This window comes from Phoxinus phoxinus, assembly GCF_949152265.1.
Source record: "Phoxinus phoxinus genome assembly, chromosome: 10".
In the NCBI taxonomy this organism is placed as follows: Eukaryota; Metazoa; Chordata; class Actinopteri; order Cypriniformes; family Leuciscidae; genus Phoxinus; species Phoxinus phoxinus.
Window position 1 is genome coordinate 20,031,831 of NC_136885.1, and position 21,869 is coordinate 20,053,699.

General features: G+C 37.9%; 1 protein-coding gene across 2 annotated transcripts in view; it reads right to left on the reverse strand.

The window, feature by feature from the left end:
- Positions 1-17,659, reverse strand: part of cadm4 (cell adhesion molecule 4) — a 152,965-nt gene extending 135,306 nt beyond the window's left edge. Inside the window, exon 1 of one of the 2 annotated variants that reach the window (XM_079625068.1) lies at positions 17,397-17,654. In XM_079625068.1, coding sequence (XP_079481194.1) covers positions 17,397-17,472 — 76 coding nt within the window. In that variant the 5' untranslated portion in view covers positions 17,473-17,654. Of the gene's footprint in view, positions 1-17,396 lie in introns of both variants that reach the window. The other variant, XM_079625066.1, reaches the window with a different exon arrangement.
- Positions 17,660-21,869: the final 4,210 nt, after the last annotated feature.

Consider the following 21,869-nt stretch of genomic DNA (forward strand, 5'->3'; position numbering starts at 1 on the left):
TGTGTGTGAGAGAGAGAGAGTGAGAACAGCATGTGAACCGTGGGAGTGTGTGATGTTCTTAAACTTTAGGCCTCTCGGACTTTATTAGCGTATACCACATAAGGCACCGTGGGAGTTTTTTTTAGTATATGTTTTTGTATGAGTGCTAGCAGTAATTTAAACTAGCAGATGACTCCATAAAACATTATAAAACATAAGGGAGTCGAATCCACTGCCAGCATTCATTCACTAGACCCCCGTGTGCTTACATGTAAAATGTAACTCGGGGTTAGCTGAGGTCGCTCCGTCCACTCCTTTCCTGAAATTTAGAGCGTGCGCCAGCTAGTCCGAGCCTGTACAGAGTACCTAAGTAAGTGTGTGTGAGTGCATTTGTATGCGTATGCTTGTCATTGTTCCCGCCGCAGCTGTATAGTTGGCAGAAAGTCTGGATGGTACTGCTCAGTTGGGATATATTTTACGAGTGGATGAGGACTCAGCTAGCCCTTTTATTTCCAGACTACAGCCTGTTTCACTGTAGGACTGTGGTTTATTTACTTATTTTTATCCTTTCATAGAGAGCCTTCTGACATATACATATACAGTATAAATTAACCATTTTTTTAGCTTTGTTAGATGGTGCATACTGCATAACACGAATGAACTGCTAAAATGCATATAAATAAATCTGTTGAGGTATCTTCTGGAGAATTCGTGTCAAACTGCAGTTCCAAATCATTCTTTGGCAAGATGCAAATATATTTAATATATTCATCCCATGGTGCTTCATGTCCAGCACAATGGCAGTTGTGTAAGAGTGTTCTTCGACTATGAGCACTTCTGGCCCTGTGGACTTTTAGAAAGTAATCTGTCTTAAAATACACTCTCCCTAGTTTATTTAATTTGACTAACAATGTCCAAATGCGAAATATATGCACAGTAGGAGAACTCTGTCATATTTCTTTGAATGTAATGAAAATGTCCACATCTCAGATGATGTATTGTTCTTAATAGCGTTCTGTGTTGGAAATGAGGTTGTGAATTACTATATTGTGTCTTATGCTTGTTCAATGGAGTGCAAAAGAGTTATAGCACTCACACGCACATGTAGGCCTATGTGCACAAATACACTGTATTTACAGTATGCATGCACAATTGATGAACTTTACAGTTATTGAACTGAACTGATTCGATATAGATAGATATAATAAACTATTGGCTTGCTAGAGCTACTTTACAGCAGAATTTAAATTTGTTTCTTTTGTGAAGCTGCTTTGAAACAATCTGTAGTGTATAAAGCGCTACAGATCAAATGATCTCAAATGATGGAAGAGTATCCCTTTTGATGTCTAAGAGATGAAATTATTAGTGTTTTCACACATGATTATTGTGTGTTGGTAATCGGTAAATTAATGTGCCATTTAAATGGTAGAATTTTTTTTATGAAACAAAAGAACGGGTAGTTTTGAATGATGCCATAATCCTCCCATGTTTTCAGTTAGAGTTACTACAGTAAATCACGGTAAATGTTGGCGACTTGTCGATTGTGTGCGTGTGCGTGTGTGTGTGTGTGTGTGTGTGTGTGTGTGTGTGTGTGTGTGTGTGTGTGTGTGTGTGTGTGTGCGTCTGCATGTGCGTGTGCATGTGCGTGTGCGTGTGCGTGTAAATGGAAGTGACCAGGCCATGCTGGGAAATGCATTTTGCATAATAATGACACAAGCACAAAAATGCGCGCGCGCGTGTGTGTGTGTGTGTGTGTGTGTGTGTGTGTGTGTGTGTGTGTGTGTGTGAGAGAGAGAGAGAGAGAGAGAGAGAGAGAGAGAGAGAGAGAGAGAGAGAGAGAGATGCACACTTCTGATCCAATGACCGCTAGTGTCCCCAAGTGCATATTACGCACACACGCACTCATACAGACCCAGTCAGTCCCCTGCTATTCCCTGATATGCACATAAACCTTATGCTATATTGCTTGGCAGAGAGACATAAAGAGCAATATATAATGGATAAAGAGATAAACTGGGCTTGAGGGAAAAGAAGGAAATTGAGGGAAAAGAGAAGGGAAGAGAAATGGAGAGAGAAAGACGTGTCCGCTTTACATTCCTCAGCATGACAATAATGCAAAGAGATGAGAAAATTAAAAATTGATGCGAGTAAATAGTTTTAAACGTCCCACTGCTGTACTGAAAAGCTCCCGCTGGATGTCACCCAAAATGAGCGATGACTTTAAATTCCATGAGAGCGATAGACAACAGAAGGGTGAGTAGAGAGGAAAGGTGAAACTTCTGAAAGTGAAAGAACTTCAGCAGTGAAGGGAGTGATTGAGGGAAAGTATGAAGGGTGAGCGGAAGGGCAAATGAGGGGGAACAGGAAAATTTGGTGGGCTGAAATACAAACGTGAGAAAGATCTGCTATAAGAAAAATCCAGTACAGCACAGATCCAAAGTGCACACTTCAGCAGGCCAAGATAGAAACAAGGGGATTTAAAGAAAGAGCCAAAGAGGGAGACTATTAAGCAAAGAAATTAGTGCTTCAACCAGGGATGGACTGGCCATATAGGGACCACCGGGTAAGTGAATCTGCAAGACAATTAAAGTTTAGAGAGGTTTTACTGTAGTAGTAGTAGTAGTAGTAGTAGTAGTAGTAGTAGTAGTAGTAGTAGGCTACATTAAACTGCAATTTACAATATGAAGTCTTACAGAACAGCACCTCCCTACATCAAAACACTCATACAAGTGTATGCTTCCTCCTGCGAGCTAAAGGTCATTGAATGAATGACACCATATTATTTCTTCAAAATTTAGAAAGTCCCTCTCTAAAACCTCTGGTGAATGAGCTGCCAAACTCTACCGAACTGCTGAGACCATCACGTCTTTAAAAAAAGCAGCTGATAATGCCAAAATTTCACCAGTATTTAAAGGGATAGTTCAGCCAAAACTGAAAATTTACTCATTTACTCACCCTTTCTTTCTTCCAAACCTGTATTACTTTCTTTTTTTCTGTGGAATATAAAATATTTTAATGAGGATGTTGGTAACCAAACAGTTTTGGTTCTTATTGACTTCCATTATATTTTGTGACCATACAATAGCATTCAATGAGAACCGAAAGTGCTTAATTATCAACATTCTTTAGAGTATCCTCTTTTACCTTCTACAAAAGATAGAAAGTCATACAGGGTTGGATATATAGTACAAATTAAATCAGCACTTTGATTACACAAGTGCCGTTCAAGTGGATTTCAATCAGGACATATTAAATCATTAAATTTTTTATAATGCAAACATTTTCATTTCCTAACAGAAAGTGGACAAAATGTTGCAGTCGTCAATGACCATCAAATACTTCATAGAGTGTGTGCACACATGTCAATCAAACTGAGCGCAATCATTTTGATAAAAATCTTATTTAGGTTCTAAATTCACCATAATATTAAGGTGAGATCCTTTATGCAACCCAAGTAATGGTAGATTTTATGTGAAATCATCTGATGTGTGTTCCTGCAGAACAGTTGACCTCCTTTAGTAAGTATTTAGTAAGAGACATCTGATTAAGTGATTAAATCAAAGCACATCTGCATAATTAATATGATTAACCTAAGAAATGATTCACGGATTAATCGTTTATAAAAAAATAAAAAACTGTTAGTTGCAGTCCTAAAAAATGCAAGAGGGACTAAAAGGGGGCGGTGAGTCCGCCGGAGGAGGAAATAGAATCATAACAGACTCTCTGTATGCAAATTAGTACACAACCGCCACAGGCATCAAATCTGGACACCAGGACTGAGTGCCCTGCAACAGAGCACCTGGCGAACACACACACAACTTCCCTTACAAAACATAGCCCACGGCCACTACCATGAAAATCACTTTCCCCTACATCACAGACACCACATCATAATCTACCAGGAGGAATTTCTACTGTATATATGTGTATGTGTGTGTGTGTGTGTGTGTGTGTGTGTGTGTGTGTGTGTGTGTGTGTGTGTGTGTGTGTGTGTGTGTGTGTGTGTGTGTGTGTGTGTGTGTGTGTGTGTGTGTGTGTGTGTGTGTTACGAATAAAACAGAAGAGGTCAGAAGCCAACAGATAGTGAGAGCGAGAGGAAGGGAACGAATGTAGTTGAAAAGCTTAATATGAAAAAAATCCATACGGATGCCCGAGTTTACCTCCAGGACAATTTTTTAAACAGCCATTTCCAGCAAGCTCAGAGATATTTTCCTCAAAATGAGGTCTTTCTTCAAAGGACAGTTCAATGCTGTCATCATTTACTCACCCTCATGTCATTCCAAACTTGCAAGACTTTCTTTCTGTGGAACATAAAAGATGACATTTTTGTCTCAGTGTTTTTTAGTCCACAGAATGACAATGGAATCCAGGTTTGTTTCGGACCCCACTGATTTTCATTGTGAAAAACATCCTTCGAAATGTCTTCTTTTGTTTTCCACAGAAGATACAAAGTCATAAAGGTTTGGATTGACATGAGAGTGTATAAAAGATTACACAATTTTCATTTTTGGGTAAACTTCTTTAACCCTAAAGCAACCATCTGCCTGCATCTACAACCAGACCAACCGATTACGCTAACTCCAACATGTCTTAATATCTTCCGCTGCCATCCATCTTCCACAATATAGGCAATTTTTTTTTAATTACACAATTTCCTGTAGCAGCCAGTTGCGTTCTTTGGAGCTTCATTAGTTGAACAAAGATAAGGTAAAGGAGAATCATGGGTAATTAAAGCGGTATACTGAAGGATTCCACTCTTCCCCGGGGCGCTAGAGGCTGATATTCACCTCAAAAAGTGAATCACGCAGATTTGTGTGTTTGCATCAGAAATTACTGTTAATATAACAGCTTGCACAGCAATGCGATTTGCCGGCGAGGCAGAGGGGGACGTGAGTCATCCCACCCGTGTGTGCGAGAGATGATAACATTATTTCTTTTTCAGATGAGTTGCGAGATTGTCGAGCACTCCAGGTTTGGTCTCAGGGGTACAAGAAACAAGACTTCCAAATCTCCTGCACAGCCACAGTCATGCCTGCATTCATTCATACTAAAAACCTTCCTGTCTTATTATGCATTTTCCTATTCACGCTAAGAGCTCCCTGGAGCTGAGTTCCCGCAATCACCCATGGTCAAGGTCACAAGTCCGGGATGTCTCAGCACCTCACACACACCCCTCGAACTGAGACAATCTCGGAAACGTAATCCATTGTTAGAGGAAGTAATCTCCTGCTATTGGAGCCTCGGGCCAATTCTGCCTGCCAGCCCTGGAAGGACAAACTCTCCGCATCGCCAGAACAACAACAAGATGACCTCGTGGTTGCTATACTGTGTTTTTTACCATGCAATACAGAGTCTAAACAACACCGAAAGCACGTACCCGCAAGTGCTGCCCTTGTCCTCAATGCATACATTGAGACTTTAATTGTGGAATTACCAGCAACTTTGATGTTTTGTGTTTTTTGTGGTATAATTCATTACAGCTAATGAAGATTTATTTACCGCCTACTAATTATCCAAGATCAAAGGTTCACTTCCAAGCCTGAATTCATTGTTATAGGGTTGGAAGGGGGACAGCATTGTGCTGATGCTGCAGTGTTGGATGTTGCTGTACTCTCTGGCTCTGATCCACGTTTGAAGTGCTTATCCATCCCGCATCTCACATCACCTCAATTTGTTTTCAAAGTAATCTCCAGTTAATCATTATCGCTGAGAGCATCTATCATTTAGCGTTTGGTGTTTTCTGTTGAGGGATACTTGACCATGTATATGTTCCCCTCCGTGTGGCCCTTGACCCTTAACAGTAGTGCCGATTGCTTCTTGAGAGTTTAAAGGAAAGTAATTACCCTCGTTTATGTGCCGTTCCTTCCAAGCTAACTGCCGGTTTTCAGTCAGGTCCTCTATTTATATTCAAGCAGTAATTCTCTGCCTTTTCAATTTCATAATTTGAATTGAGGGAGCAAACACAAATGCAGAGTTGCTATTTGAATTTAGAATGTAAGGTACAGACATAAACATTTTATAGACTGTAACTTGCTAACTAGAAAAGCAAAGTTTGTTTGCCTTGACAAAACCTTGTTTCAAAGTTTTGAAAATGTTGAAAAAGCCTTGAAGTTTGGATGGATGGATGGATGGATGGATGGATGGATGGATGGATGGATGGATGGATGGATGGATGGATGGATGGATGGATGGATGGATGGATGGATGGATGGATGGATGGATGGATGGATGGATGGATGGATGGATGGATGGATGGATGGATGGATGGATGGATGGATGGATGGATGGATGGATGGATGGATGGATGGATGGATGGATGGATGGATGGATGGATGGATGGATGGATGGATGGATGGATGGATGGATGGATGCTGCCCTGGAAACTAACTGAAATAAGTTTAAGCTATAAAATTACTTAATGGAACTAATAAATAAAAACTGAACTAAAACTAAAACTGAAATAAATGAAACCTAAATAGTATCTTAAAAGAATAATAGTAAAAATGACTAAATCAAATAACAAAAGTAAGCTAGTAAATCAAAACTGGAAATGTGCAAATAAAAACTTATTTCCAAATATAAATAAAAAATACTACTACATAAATAATCCTAAAGCACTGATTTCCATTGGTGTGTGTGTGATACTTCTGTTCAAATTGACACTCGTGAACTGAAAGGAAGCCAATTCTTTAGTTCTGAATGTTGCACAACCCTGCAATTCTCATTTACCAGCCCACTGCTGAGCGCTTCACTTGGGCATATCTGAGAGAGCAGAAGACTGCGAGGGAAATGTGATTGTGTGTGTGTGTGTGTGTGTGTGTGTGTGTGTGTGTGTGTGTGTGTGTGTGTGTGTGTGTGTGTGTGTGTGTGTGTGTGTGTGCTTCACCCCTGACCTGCCACTCAGCTCCAGACGGGTGGGTGGTCGGCAGTAAAATGTCCTCATTGATCATCTGTTCTCACTTTGTGACGGTGCCATGTTTTTGCTGTTTGCTTCAGTCACCTGCACAACTAGTTGCCACTTAGTTTGTCCTCTTTCTGCTCTCTCTCTTTCTTTAATCTTCTCACTGGAGGCGGGATCTTTTACCCTCCACTCTGATGTGTTGCTCTTTCTTGATTCTTCGACTACCTCAGTTGTTTGTTATTCTTCCCTCCGTCTCTCGCTCTCCACTCTCCTCAGCCGAGTCCTCCGCTGTGCACACTAGCCTCTTTAACTTCCCATTCTCCACTGTTTCACAGACCATTGAACTGTGTAGTGTAGGTGCTGAGACCTTCACGCTGTTCTCCTTTAACCCTTCAGCCTTTTCTTCCTCCTTTTTTTCTGGCCCTACAGAACTGTACCATGGTAACTGGGCGTTTCTTCAATGGGCACTTGAGGCCCAGTGGACATTTAGAAAAGATAATCTTTTAAAGTCCCACACTTTTCACACTCACTAGTTATTGGTCTACTAACAATGTCCAACAGTGGACCTACTGTACATACATCCCAGAAGAATACTGTCGCTTTTGTATTTTTTTCCCCCTGAAGGTAAGGAAAATTCCAATCACAATGTCATTTCCACAACATTTCAAATGATGTAGTATTCTGTGATGAAAATGACAATTGTGAAAATGACATTTTGAAAAATAAATGTCAGATTGTTTTATTCTTTTCTCTTATATATATATTTGTATGTATCTAAATAGACACAATTAAATTATTTCAATTATATGTCAGAGCTTGAATTGAAATGACACACAATCAAAATATTATTTTCAAGTGATATTTACCTTGAGTTTCCTTCACATTTCATTTCAAACTATTCACTGAGACGGTTGTCCCTAACAGGTATATTAGCTTTTGCTTAAGTCTTTGTTTAGATCATCTGAGATGTGTAATCTATCATATTTTTATAATGGATTTTCATACTTTAATATTGACAGTATAGTTCTACATGAAAGGAGAAAATAAATTAAAGGAGAAAATAAATGATGAAGGCATAGTAAAATGTCTCCAAGACAGTTGGCCTTCAAGAAAAAAAATGTAACTGTTGTTTTAATAACAGTCAACCCCTGGGGCATAAAAGTGCCCGAAGTTAAAGAAACACCCAGCTATGGTATTTTGGTCATTTCCCAATCATTTTCCTTCATCTTCTACACAGGATTTCCTGCCCTACCTCTTACTGCGTTTATCAATAAAAGTGCCTAAATGAAATTATTATTATTTTTTTAAGTATTTTGGTGAAACCCATGATTAGGATTTTGTTAGGATCCTATTCAATTCTTCAGCTTTTCTGACCCTTAGGAAAAAAATAAACATTCAAGGTGAAGTGTGTTATTTCTGTGCCATTAGCATCACCAAACAAAATGGCAAAATTGACTGTTTAGAAAAAAAAAAAACAATAAACTTTAACCATATAATGAAGTCCATGCCAGGAGATATGAACTATTGGTGCAACGGATTACAAAAGTCACCATTCAGATGACTTTTGCATCAATAAACTCCTAATTACTGCTTATTAATAATTATTAAGGCAGTTAAGTTTATATATTGAGTAAGATTAAGGGATGTAGAATAAGGTTGTGCAGAATAAGGCAATAATTGTCAATATCCTAGTTATATGCACGCTAATAAGCAACTAGTTAATAGTGAGAATTGGACCCTAAACCAAAGTGTTACCCAAAGTTATAAATAAAGTAAGGTCTAACAGTATTCAGTTACAGAAACGTAATAATTAAATGTAAATAACACAGCATTAGATCAATCAACTTGATTCATCTTTGTTAAAAGCTCTTTTTTGTTGTTTGATTAACATCAATGACATATGAAAGAAAAAGAATAGAAAAAAACAATGACATAAACGGCAGCAGGGATTTATAGGCTGCTGTCACTTCAAGAGCTAAAGCATGGATCCAAAATAAGGATACACATCTGAGACGAGCATTTTGACATCATTTTGTGTGTATGTGTCCTTTCAAGTGCAAGAAGACGAGGAATCAATTCTGTGTTTGCACGCTATCTGAAACGTGCCTCTCTGTGTGTGCGCGGAATGAAATCACACATTCCGCGTTGTAATACACTTTAAAAATAAATATTTTATATTTTAGAAAACATTTCCAGAGTGCGATCGCTTTTGTATAAAACTGACTGCTTTCAGACATATAAACATATAGCCCCGCCCCCAAACTAACACCATTGGTTGAGCCATTGTTGCTATATTGATCTGGTCAGGATGCTTAAACAGACAGAGCAATGTTTTGACATTTTGCCACAGTGTGTTTTCAGCTTATTTAACGGTGTCTCTGCATATTAAACTGGGATTGAAGAAGGTATTTAAACATCTAAAAACAATATTGATGAGAAAATAAGTAAAAATATTTCCCTTTCCTCGCTGCATGAGGATGTGCAGTGGTCAGACTCCAGCCCTCGAGCTTCATTATCACCTCCACCCTCTCCACATTATGTAATCGGTGCAGGCGGCATTAGTCTCCCTCTCAAGAAGTTATCCTTTCACACACACTCCATCTGGAACAGGCGCCCGTTTTAGTTCTAATGGGCCCTTCATCTAATCAAGCCGTGAGGGCTTTAGTGCCACTCATACTCCTGTAATTGCTGCAAAAGCCTGGGACCTTTACCTCATGTGGGTATGGAACAGAGACTCGGTGGGAGCCTTGGAAACAGGTGGAAGGATGAGGCAAAGAAATGAAAGCAGGAGCAAAAGAAAAGACAGAGGTTAGGGGGCTGTTAAACAAGCACAGGGCAGAGTTTGTTAAGTCATGGCAACACTGTCCCCTAAATGGAGGAATGTTCACCTCTGTGGCAATCAACCACAACATCCACTTAAGTCTGGCTCTGGCTCTCCCTCTCTCTCTCTCTCTCTCTCTCTCTCTCCTCCAACTCTCTTTTCATGTCTCAGAGCAGCGTCTTTGATTTTCTCCCTCTCTCAGTCCCTCTCTCTCTCGCTCGCTACATTAGCAACTCTGTTTCTCACATGTCTCTCTCTAGATAAAATTCCAAATAGAGATATTCTTGGTGTAAAGAGAGCAGAACTGAAAGGACTCATGATTTCGGGGTATTTCCAGAGTGAGAGATGAGTACATCTACATATTTTCAAAACTGACTAGTCAGCTGATTGCTAAACCAAGGGTTTTTAAATCTTTTAATACCAAGGACGTATGAGCCCATTATGAGATATTCCCTTCCTAATATATAAATATATATAAAATTAAATATTTGCCTCAAACGTATATGTTTTAGTAAGGCCAAAGCAAACATTTGAAATATTATATGAAAAGGGTTTTCTTTCTATTAAGTGGACAGCATATATCGACCCACTTTGTTGAAGTAATGTTAGATGTAAACTTTTTTTTTTTAAATCGAATTTAAAATATGAAGATGCTTTTGTGTTAAAAAAATAGGGCTATTTGTGATCAATATTTTTTTTTTATAAATCACAATTAATATCATGATTTTAATGAATGAGTTTTAAGTGATCATTTGTAACATATTTTATTAACATTTTTAACTTTGACAGCCCTAAAAAAACTTTTCTGACCCTTGGGCGGTCCCTGAATCCAAAGTTTGAAAGCCCCTAAAGAAAGAATATAGATCATATTTTAATCACTTGTTTTGCTGTAGTAAAATTTCTAGGCTAAAAGGCAATTATTTCATTATGTCTTTAATATAATATAATATCCTGTTTTTCTCACATACAAATTTCATATTATACATTTTTCAGTCAATTTTTTTTTATTTTACTTTGGGAAAGGGTTACTCATAAGTCATAATTATCATAATTGTGCGTCCTTTGTATTAAAAAGTTTGAAACCCCCTGAATAAACCATAGTAACCCATCTCTAGCCAAAACACTAATAAAGCTCAACTTATCTCAGAATTCATTAGGGAAAAAAGGTAATTTCCGATTGATACATGTCTATCTGACTCTCAAGCTGTGGGATAAAGACACTGAGAAGCAATGCATTGCTATTCTGAAGTCTTATTCTTAGTGCTGAGAAAGACATTCACTGCCACTCAGACATCTCGCAAGACAAGAGGAAGAAAAATTAGATCTGAATCAGACTGCACTTCACAACCCAAGTCTGAATTATTGACAACTCGTGTCTGGCGAGGTTTTTTCCTTCTCACAAGTGACACAGACAAAATCTGGTCCAGTACGAACAGGCACATTTCAATAATTCACCAACATATCAGAGAGCAAGTGCTTAAATTCCCACAATGAATGTACCTGAATTCAATCCAAGCGAGCCGCAGAAACAGCTTGAGAGTGATAACCCTGAAAAATAAGCTTGTATAATGGGCACACCTTTCTGAGAGTGTTTCATTAGAATTATATTCGAGACGTTCTTTTGGGAGAGATGGAAGAGTTTCGGCTTCACTACAGCGGTGTGCTGGCCTTGTTTAATAACGGTTGTAGTCAACTTGACCCACAAGCGTTTGATTCATCATTTCTGTCATTTAAAAACCGCACAGTCTTCCAATAACCTCCTCTTCAGCATGTAAGCTCTGAAATGAGACATAAAGTATTGCGTCTAATATGAGTGACCGCAGGCAGGCAGGCGATGAGAGCGAACAAGAAAATTAAAGGAGTGTCTAATCAGTCGAATCAGATTGAAGATAATTACGGTGAAATACAGTTACCGAGACACACCACCTGCGACAAACCCATCCCGTGTAACGACTCCATAAAACACAATGATGAATCCAGCCCTCCATTGAAACGGTTTGAAAGTCTATTCCTCCCAGTGTTTATCTCGTCGTCTTCAAATTGAAGGTGTTCACTAGTTTCAGTACACCTATGACTTACTCGCTTTTCTATCTTCCGTGTTAAGTAACAGTATGATCCCTAAACACAAGAAACATCTGTTTACATTGGGCTGTAAAATGTGTAATCTATTACAGTGATAAGAGAAAGCCATGCAGGTAGCGACATAACACTCTTCACCAGCTCTCTGTTTATGTTGTCTTTTTTTGTCTACTGTGAACCTGGGTTCAGTGTTTGCAGTGAAATTAAAGTAAAAATAGAAAGCGTGTACCTGAAGGCTTTACTATACGTCTGTTTTTAACATACTGGTGGGAGGGCTTCCACTGTAATTAAATGTCAACGTGTTTTTACAGGGGGAATTACACAACCATACACTGGAATCAAAGGATAAACCTTGGCTCAAGATAAAGGCTTCCTCGTAGCATTACAGAACAAAGTGTCAAGTGAAAATACCAATATGTGCCCTACATGTGCAGCTAATCCTATAGAACCTGCCCTGCAAAATACACCAATTTTGCATCTGAAATCAAACATTTGAAACAAAAGACATACTTGATATCCATGCCCCATATATACAGGGCCCCAGACTAAAAAAAATGACAAAGGAGCATGTGAAATGCAATATTTAAAAGACAAATTACTTTTTTAGTTTACAAAATGACTCGATAAAGACCGTTTTTTAGAAGCAGTTTAGCTCCATACTGGTATTGGCCGATATGTTCATTTTTTATGTTATCGTTATCGCCCCGATAAGAAAATTGGGATGATATATTATTTAAAGCCAATAAATAATGGATTATTTCCTTCTGCTGAGACTCTTCAGATGCGCACTGTTCGCCATGTTTTTGAACTGCTTGAAAGATGATTAAAATCACTTCAAAAAAGTAAAAAACAGTTATGTGCTGTCATATAGGCTACATAGAATTATAATGAGAACATTATAATTGTGTGCTTGGGACATGGCTTTTAATGGGGAAACTTTTGTTTTAGTAATCAGGCTCTCAAAAATTATATACAAATTTGGATTTAGATTTATCGACCAATATATCGGTTATCGGCATCTGTCAAAATTTTCATATTGGTGCATCCCTACTTTTTTGTAAGAATATGAATGCCCAACCAGTTGATAAAAAGGTTGATATTGTGCTTTATTGTGGCTCTAACATGATCTCACCCACATTACAGTTTTACTCCAAAGTTTTCCTTAGGCAATTCAACATTAGAATTGGACTTCACTGTGGCAAACAATGACTAATATTTTTGTGAAACATTTGATTTTTTTTTTTAAATAACATTAATCACAACACAGTTGACTTTACAAATAATGGTGAATGGTTCTCCAAGAATGTCCAGTCAGACATAACTGAAAAAAATGAATCACGGTTTAGCGATGGAGCCGAAAACTCTGTAATGAATTGAACGATTCACTGGGTCTGATTCAAATCCCTGACTCACGAGCGAGTTCTCTGAATCTTTTTGACAGACTCATTAAAAAGAACCAGTTCATAAGAGTAATTTTGGTCATAAATTGAACATCATGACACACTCTGTTCATTGTTGCATGCCAAAACCACATACGTTTTTCAACAATGTTTTCCAAACTGTTGCCACTAGCAATTCGATTTTAGTTTGTAGTACTTATTTGCCAATTGAAACCACTTTAGTTGCAGTATGGTCCCCTTATATTCTAAAACTATGGCAGTTTTCAACTTTTATTCACATGACTAATCATGCCAAACCATATAATAAGGCAACTATTATAACTGCAATATGTAATTGCATTTTACTTGAAGAAAAAAGGAAAATCCATACAAATTCTCTTAACCCTTTAGCTGTCACCCCCCTTTTTGAGAATGGACATTAAAATGCACTATTCAAGCTTAAATGGCTGTAATTCAAGAATGCTTTGGAGTATAGACCTAAGTTTGGTCTTGTTTTAAAGGGAAAAAATTGCAGATTATTGCTGAAGTGAAAGAACTTCAAAAAATTAAAGTATGAAAAAGTTATGGAAGTTTAAATTTACATTAAATCAAATATAATTTATTTAATATTTTTCTTTTATATAAAATATATATTTTACAAAATATTTTTTACTATAAAATTACTATAAAATTAAAGCCATAAATCTAACCAAGTTGTGTTCCAAATTTGAAGTTGATATCATAAAAATTGAAGTTCCCATGAGATTTTGTTTAGGCGTAATACCAAAAATAGCCTCCGGGTGTCATTGAATTCCATTGAATTTAACTGTATGCATTCTGCCATAAAAAAATGTATACATTTCTGTCCAAATATCACTTCTGTCACAAAATATGGAACCTTGAGACTCAGACCTTTCTGACAATATGTGTTTTGTCAAGATTAGAAAATATTTTGATCATAAATTATGAAATATAATAATGCCCAAAAGGGGAGGAGCCTGATAAAATAATTTAGAGTAATGTTTCTATGGTAACACAATGTCCAATTTCAAAACAGTTTTCACAGGATGAATTCTGAGATCGTAAGCTTTCAAATGATACCTAATTTATGATAACTACTAAAATATGAAATGTAATAAAAAAAGGCGATAAAAAAAGATAATATTATATTTTAGAGGATAATATATATATGATACTTTTTAGAAGGTAATATTATTTTATCATTTTTTTTATTGACAAATACTAGATTATATGTTTTATTATTAATTTTTAGCATGAAAACCAACATTTCAATTATTAAAAGTGTGTGCGTCTACTTTTTGTGACAAAGGTCAGAACTCCTGTTATGATGTTGATTTTTTTGAGGTGCGCTCTTGTCATAAATTCATCTATTACTGTTCCTGCATAATTTGTAACAGAAAACAGTGCTGAAATATCTATTAAGGAGTCTTAGACCTTTCCAACGATATATAGTTTGTCATGATTAATTTAGGATTTAATTGTAATATAGTGAGGTAAACGTAGGTGTCCCGTATACGGGACGGTGACAGCTAAAGGGTTAAACAGTGCTGCTATTTTTATACTTTTTTCCAATTAGGAGGCAATTTGGCCCTCCAGCAGAAGCAACATTGACAGAGTCCCAAAAAATGATGAAAACAGATTCAAACGAATGACTCTCATATTGCTTGCCATCGAATAAACAAATAGAGATGATTAACTGTGCAGGGCCAGTGATGAGAGAGGACGGGCGAGGAATGCAGCATGCAGAATGCAACTGGCGCAGTTGTGGCCGTTTATTGTGTGTGTGTGTGTGTGTGTGTGTGTGTGTGTGTGTGTGTGTGTGTGTGTGTGTGTGTGTGTGTGTGTGTGTGTGTGTGTGTGTGTGTGTGTGTGTGTGTGTGTGTGTGAGAGAGAGAGAGAGGGGGAGGAAAAGACAATGAGAGAGTGGCAAAAACAGAGAGAGGGGCTCAGATGGAGAACACAACATGAGTCTGCAAGCCTGTGCCCAAGGGACACACACAGTCACTGAGCCTAGTACATTCTGTATTTTTTGTGCCGGGGGAAGGGGGTAATTTCACACACACACACACATACACACACTATTCTATATTTTTCTTTGCTCCTGTTTCTACATCTCTCTTTCTCTCTGCCTATGATAGACTGGTTTCCTACAGGTTCAAGGCTCTTTCTTCCCATCATCCCTGTCACTCCATCTGTTTCCCCGGCTGTCATCTACTTTTCCATCCCGTTTACATCTTTACGTCGTCTTCATTTTGTATTTCTGTGATTTTCAGTCTGATTCGGTAGGAACAAAGATCATATGCTCTCAAACACTTCCCTTCTTTTTGCTTCCTTTTCTCTATTCCCTTTCTTCTTGCTAAATATCTCTAAGAAACTGTTCCGTGTTTGGAAACAGAATTGTCAACCTGGTGTCAAAAGTCTCTATTGATTTACATGATGAAGAGGTGTGATAATCAGATTTATCCCTCCTTCTTTCCCTCCCCAACCCCCTTTTCTCTCTCCTCTTTTACCTCTTGTCACAGGAGAGATTAATGACAGTCATCTCCACAGCTCCCTCTTGACCTCCAAGGTTCAAATGAGAAGACACCCTTCCATTTGAGCAATGATGCACATACCCATAATGCAAAGCCTACGCACACAAATTTACAATTCTAAACATTTCTTCATATTCTGATGCCATGGCCACATACAGTACGAATTGTAAAGAATAGATGTACAGAAAAAAAAATCCATATAGTTGACTTATTATTAGACAGTGTAAGACAAACAGCCGCACACAAAAACCTGGAAGTAGCTCGGTCCACAAATTGCTACTTAATTTTAACAAAGGAATGCTTTTGAATTAACATCAAATTTAAAAAAGCGAAACTCAAATGATAGACTGTATCTTTGTTGTTGTTGTTTTCCCAGCTTTACTGTCTTTGCATTACACTATTGAGCTTTTAAGATATGGAAATATGTTTTGTATGAATTCTAGAAAATTATATTTTAAAAATGTAGAGCGTTTTTGTTTTCACTTTTCTCCATGATCGCTTGGAGTGGGTTTCTCTCGACTCCTTAGTAAGCAGGAAATGGAAAACCTGGAGTGGATCTGGAGCAGAGTCATATTCCAGACCTGCATTTATTTAGTCTTTGCATTGCTTGGTGAATGCATGGTTTGGCTTGCTCTTTTTAACTAGGTTTGTTCGCGGATCAAAACTAACGTAGCATTTTTATTTTATCTGCAAGGTAAGTTATTAAATGACTGTCATATAAAACTCACAATCGTGCTGTTGGACTTTATATCATAAGTGATGCAATTCGGCCCTAGGCACATGTTAAAGACACCTCATAAAGTGCAAACGCATTTTCTTTTCTTCCCATGCTTATTTCGCTCTTGCTTAATAATTATTAATTTGAGCCTCATCTTCCAAACAGATGGCACAGCTTGAAAAGAGAAATTAAACGGCCAGCTAGTATCTTCAAGATGCTCTTGTAATCCGAATCCCAAGACACAGCAGATGCACTTATCATGCGATGGCAAGCGTGAAATACGCGGCCCGTGTTGGGATTTGCTCTGACAGTCTTGTATTTGAGACTGATATGGGACAGTAACCCCTGCGCAGAGGAGCCCAGAGCGGGACCTCCGAACAGCGCATTCGACTATGACATATATGATTAAGGTATCTGCGCTTTTCTACTGACTGACGCAATGGCTATATACGTAGGCTACACAGCTCGAGGTCTCAAAGGACATCGGTAAATGAAAGAACAAAGCATAGTGCCCAATATCTGAACAATGCGCGCGAGCGTAAACGAAGAATGAATACACATAGAAAAGCATCCAAAAATGAATTATCAAGCACATATGTGATGCTGTACGTGCAGTTATTGAGCGAACCCACTTTATTAGAGCAAACGGAGTCAGCAGAGGTGCAGGTGAGTGACGCAAACTACTGACCAAAATAATAAACGATAATTAGCCTGCAAGACATGTAATAGCAGAAAACGTGAAACGGCAACAGGAACTTTGGAAGAACCGTTTTAATTTCACTTTCGTATAAATGCAATAACATGGAAGTCAGCGTGATTTAATGCAGTCGGTGTGCTTGTAGGTGATGCATGCCGATGTGTTTACATATCTCGCGATGGCAACGTTAGATAAATAGTTCTCTTTAGTGAAACATCTGGCATGTAAACTTTCAAAGTGTTCATAGACTGAATAAATAATTCTTACCTGTATGCGAATAAGACAGGAGCAGTAGGAGAGAAAGGGGAGCGCAATACTTCCAAAAAGAAGAAAATGCCATCATGTGTGTTATTCCGATCTCTCTGTTAGTTCCTCTTCCCAATTCCTTAGATAGGAATTAGAATAACATGAGCGCGCAGGCTCTCACCTACGAGGTATGTCTTTTCTCAACTCCAGTGTTTGCTGGAATCGTTGTGTGTTACATACTAGTACTCACATGCACACTCAATCTGATACAATCTGAATGAAAGGTGGAAATGTAGCAGGGCCGGTTTTTCTTGGGCTCAGCTACAACCAATCGGATTTGACAATGATCTGAGCACACCCAATGGGCGGGGTAAGTGTAATATAAAAGACAAATGACCGTTTGTTTTGATCAAAAATACAATGTGCTATATAGCACTGCAGTTATTGGAATGAGTAGCCTTCCAATTAACCGCTCCATAACGTGATGAATTACAGTGGCGATCAATAAAGTTTTGAACGCGCTGTAGCCTGTATAAATAATTCGAATTTACTGGAACACTGGGCTTTTTAATGAATCTCCAGCGTGTAATGTGGATTCCGCAGAGATAAATGACAGATTCACTGACTGGACCAATTCAGAACAAGGAATTAGAATGTGATTTATTCAACTATGTGACATACGACGAAAACAATCAAAACGATCATTAGAAACCAAACTGGCATGAAACTAGCCCGAGCAAGACTTCAATATCTTCCTCATCCTCAAACTCACTTCACTGGCGTAGCCTAATTAAAACCGTTATGAATTTATAGCTAATTTTATAGTTTGTATTTAGCGACATCATGTGATGATTTGGAGGAATGACGATGTGGGTTTTGAAAAGATTTCAAGTCAGAGGAGACTGGTGTTAGCTGTCACAATTTTAATATTTCTTAATATTAGCCTAGGCTACTATAAAATCTTGAAAACAGAAAACTTTTATTGCCCATGCAGGAATAATGTTTTCACACATTAAATAGTCCATTGAAAGCTAAATGTAAAGAATAGTTATAAAGCTCAAAACTATATTTTTAAATAAATAATACAAATTTAAAAGACAACAAAATATATCAAACCATTGTTCTGACCAAGGAATATTGAAATACCACATGAAGGAATCTCTCATGTTAAATTATGCAATAACAGCGAAGAACACAAACAGAAAATAAGAACTAAACTGGCTGCTCCAAATTGCTTTGTTTGCAGTTGCCCAATATATTACTCTTTTTGTTCAATTATAGATATTCATAAGAAACACTTCTAGAAGATTATGGTCACAGACAAGCAAGAAATCAACAGCCAGAAAGTCATGTTCACCCATGCAGGATCCAAAATATTTGTTTGCTCTCATTCTTTCCAAGCTGTGCCGCATGCCAGAGTAGTTTATAATTGGCCAGCAAACATCAAACCTTTTTGGAAGTGTTTGGTCAGAGCATAAATAATTTGAAAGCGGAAACATGTATACAAAAGGAAACAGCAAGCCATTTAAATGAGAAAATAACCATGACTGTTGACAAGCACCTTAGTAGGTGAGAGAACGTTGAGACGTGAAATATTATTTTCACACGTCAATGTTTTTTTATTATAAATTGCAGCTCATGGCATTTTGAACCAAAATATTTATGCAGCACATTAACAGTGTTTGATGTTTGGGATCATTTTTAAGTAAAGAATGCTTGAGGGAAAGACATTCGTGTGAATTAGGTGTAGGGCTCATCCTACAGCACTGAACAACTGCAAGGCGTTTAGAGCTTTTATTATTCTCTCTCTTATGAAAGACTATTACCTAGATGATATAAATGTGAAATGCGTGACCCTTTTGGAGATTTTCCTGCTGCAGGCCATTTACTTTAAAGAGCCCCAGGAGAAAGCAAAATTTTAAAAATGGGATTTTCTCTTAGGCCTGTAGCCATTTCAAGTTTTGCTACTCCAAAGCGCTTCCCATGCTAATATATTCTCTTGTTCAAGGACTTTATGAAGAACCGCAGGAGAGAAAGAGAGATCTTGAATAATTTGTGTAATAATATTGTTCTTGTTGCATTCCATGCCATGTACCTTCGTTAATGAACTGTCATTGTTTTAGCACACAAAACACAGTTATTAATGGTGGCGTCTGGTCAACCACACACTGGTAATAAAACTACACAAAAAGAAACACAAATATTGCAGACAGAAGAAATTAAATGAAACGAGAAGCTATGATAATGTTTACAGTGATGAACTGCTAAAGTTAAAGCATTGGAGGGTAAAATTAATAAACACAGTTATGGTTATGTGGTGACTATAGTCCAGGCAATTCCAGTTCATGTTGTTTATGAAAAAAAAGTTGGGCTTGTGGCAGCATGTAAAGATAAGTCTGCCTCGAGGCCTTTTTTTAAATAGATTTCCCCCTTCCCTTTTGTATTTAAAGAGTTTTCTGACACATTTCTTACCTTTATTCATGGACTGGACAGAAATATAGCCTATGTTACCTCCCATTAAGAGCCCGGTGTAAAATTCTGGTTCAGAATAAAAACATAGTTTTATTCCATACACTGTAGCCTATGTATTTTGCTATGGTATTGACGATTCTGGTTATTTGTAAGAGCTTGGAATTTATTGACCAAGAGGCTTTTCAATTATTGAATCATTTATTAAAACTATTTGTTCAAAAACACTGATTCGTTCAGGATAAAAATAATTGTATCTGAAGTATTGCCCCCTATACACCCAGTCACTGTTGCCAACATCACTCCACTAGAGTAGTCCACTGAATGAGGGAATAAATGTAAAGAGTGAATTCGGACACTGTGTGCATTGGAAGTGCTGCAGACGCCATCTACTGGCAAGACGCAAGAAACCATTCAATGTGGCGCTTATAGTGTGGTTATTCTCTAGCAGCTAGCCATTGCATTGAGTGTACATCTGTTGTACACTCATTATTGAGGTGCATTATGGAATTGAATAAGTGCACTTGATAATGTCCACTATGGTGTTGGACACCACACCACTACAAATTGCTGTCCCTTCAAATAGTCCACTATATTCGGGAATAGGGGGGTGATTCAACCAAATCGCGCAAAACAGTGGTTCATTAAAGAATAACACACATAAGTGCTGAGAGACGGCAACAGTTGACTTATTTGACTTCACTTTTGAATTTGTTTGGTTGGAAAATAGACAAAGTAACTGGCAATATGTTGTCTGAAATGTAATTTATTCGATATTAACTTGTTTTTGAGCTGCTGTATATGAGCAATATGTCGAATCACATGAAAGCCTACTCAAGACAACAGTCTTACTTCTGTGATTTTGCTTAAAGGGTTAGTTCACCCAAAAATAAATATGTGGCGAGCAGGACGAGGTCGAGGGACGTGAGAGAGCGGCGCGAGACCGGTGGCGTGATTAGCCTATGATGAGCGACACCTGCGCGACGCACCGGTCTCGTATCTCTCACGGAGGAGCGGAAGCATAAAAGGAGGAGCGACGATAGTGGAGATCGAGAGAGGAACAGGGCGACAGGCATGAGTTTATGTTGTGTTTTGTTTCTGTAGCCAGCAGTCATCCGCGAGGGGCTGCTGGCTTATACTTTCATTTTGTATAAGCCGGCAGCCCCTCGCGGACGTATTCTGTCAAAATATTCTGTCATTAATTACTCACCTTCATGTTGTTCCAAGAACGTAAGACTTTCATTAATCTTCAGAACACAAACCGATTGAATTTAGGCTTTTATTCACATATAAACATTAATCAACTCACACATCAGTTGTGGTAAACGGAAGCTCAAGCATGTTCGCTTGACATGCAAGAACCAATGAGGTTCAGTCTCGCGTGGCTTGAGCTTCCACAATAACCAATGAGGTTCAGTCTCCTTATGCAGCAGCATGTTTGAGCTTCATCAGAGGTTTGTTCTCACGTGTCAAGAAGGTTTGGTTAAGCTTCTGTTTATGTTTGCTGATCAATGTTTATATGTGAATAGAAGCCTGTTCATCAAAGCAATATAGTCTCATCAGAAAATTTGGAACAAACTCAATTCATATGGCTTATACGATCTCTTTATACATTTTATGAAGCATCAAAGTGGTAGTTGCGTAGACTGTCAATGGAGGGACAGAAAGCTCTCAGATTTCATCAAAAAGATCTTCATTTGTTTTCCGAAGATGAACAAAAGTCGTACGGGTTCGGAATTACATGAGGGTGAGTAATTAATGACATAATTTTATTTTTTTGGTGGACTATCCCTTGAAATGTATTTTGCGATGGTCAACAAATCAACCAGCTAAGTGTGTATCAGAACTCTTGTTCGAGAACTTACAGGTATTTATTAATACTTCAGAAGTTTGAAAAGGAAATATCTTTTAATAAACAGTGGCAATGCCATTTACATAGAGATGAACTCTCTTGAGATTTCTTGGCAAAGTTGAGCATACATGAATGTCTATCTTAATTAGATCAGTAACAACACTGGAGGGTGA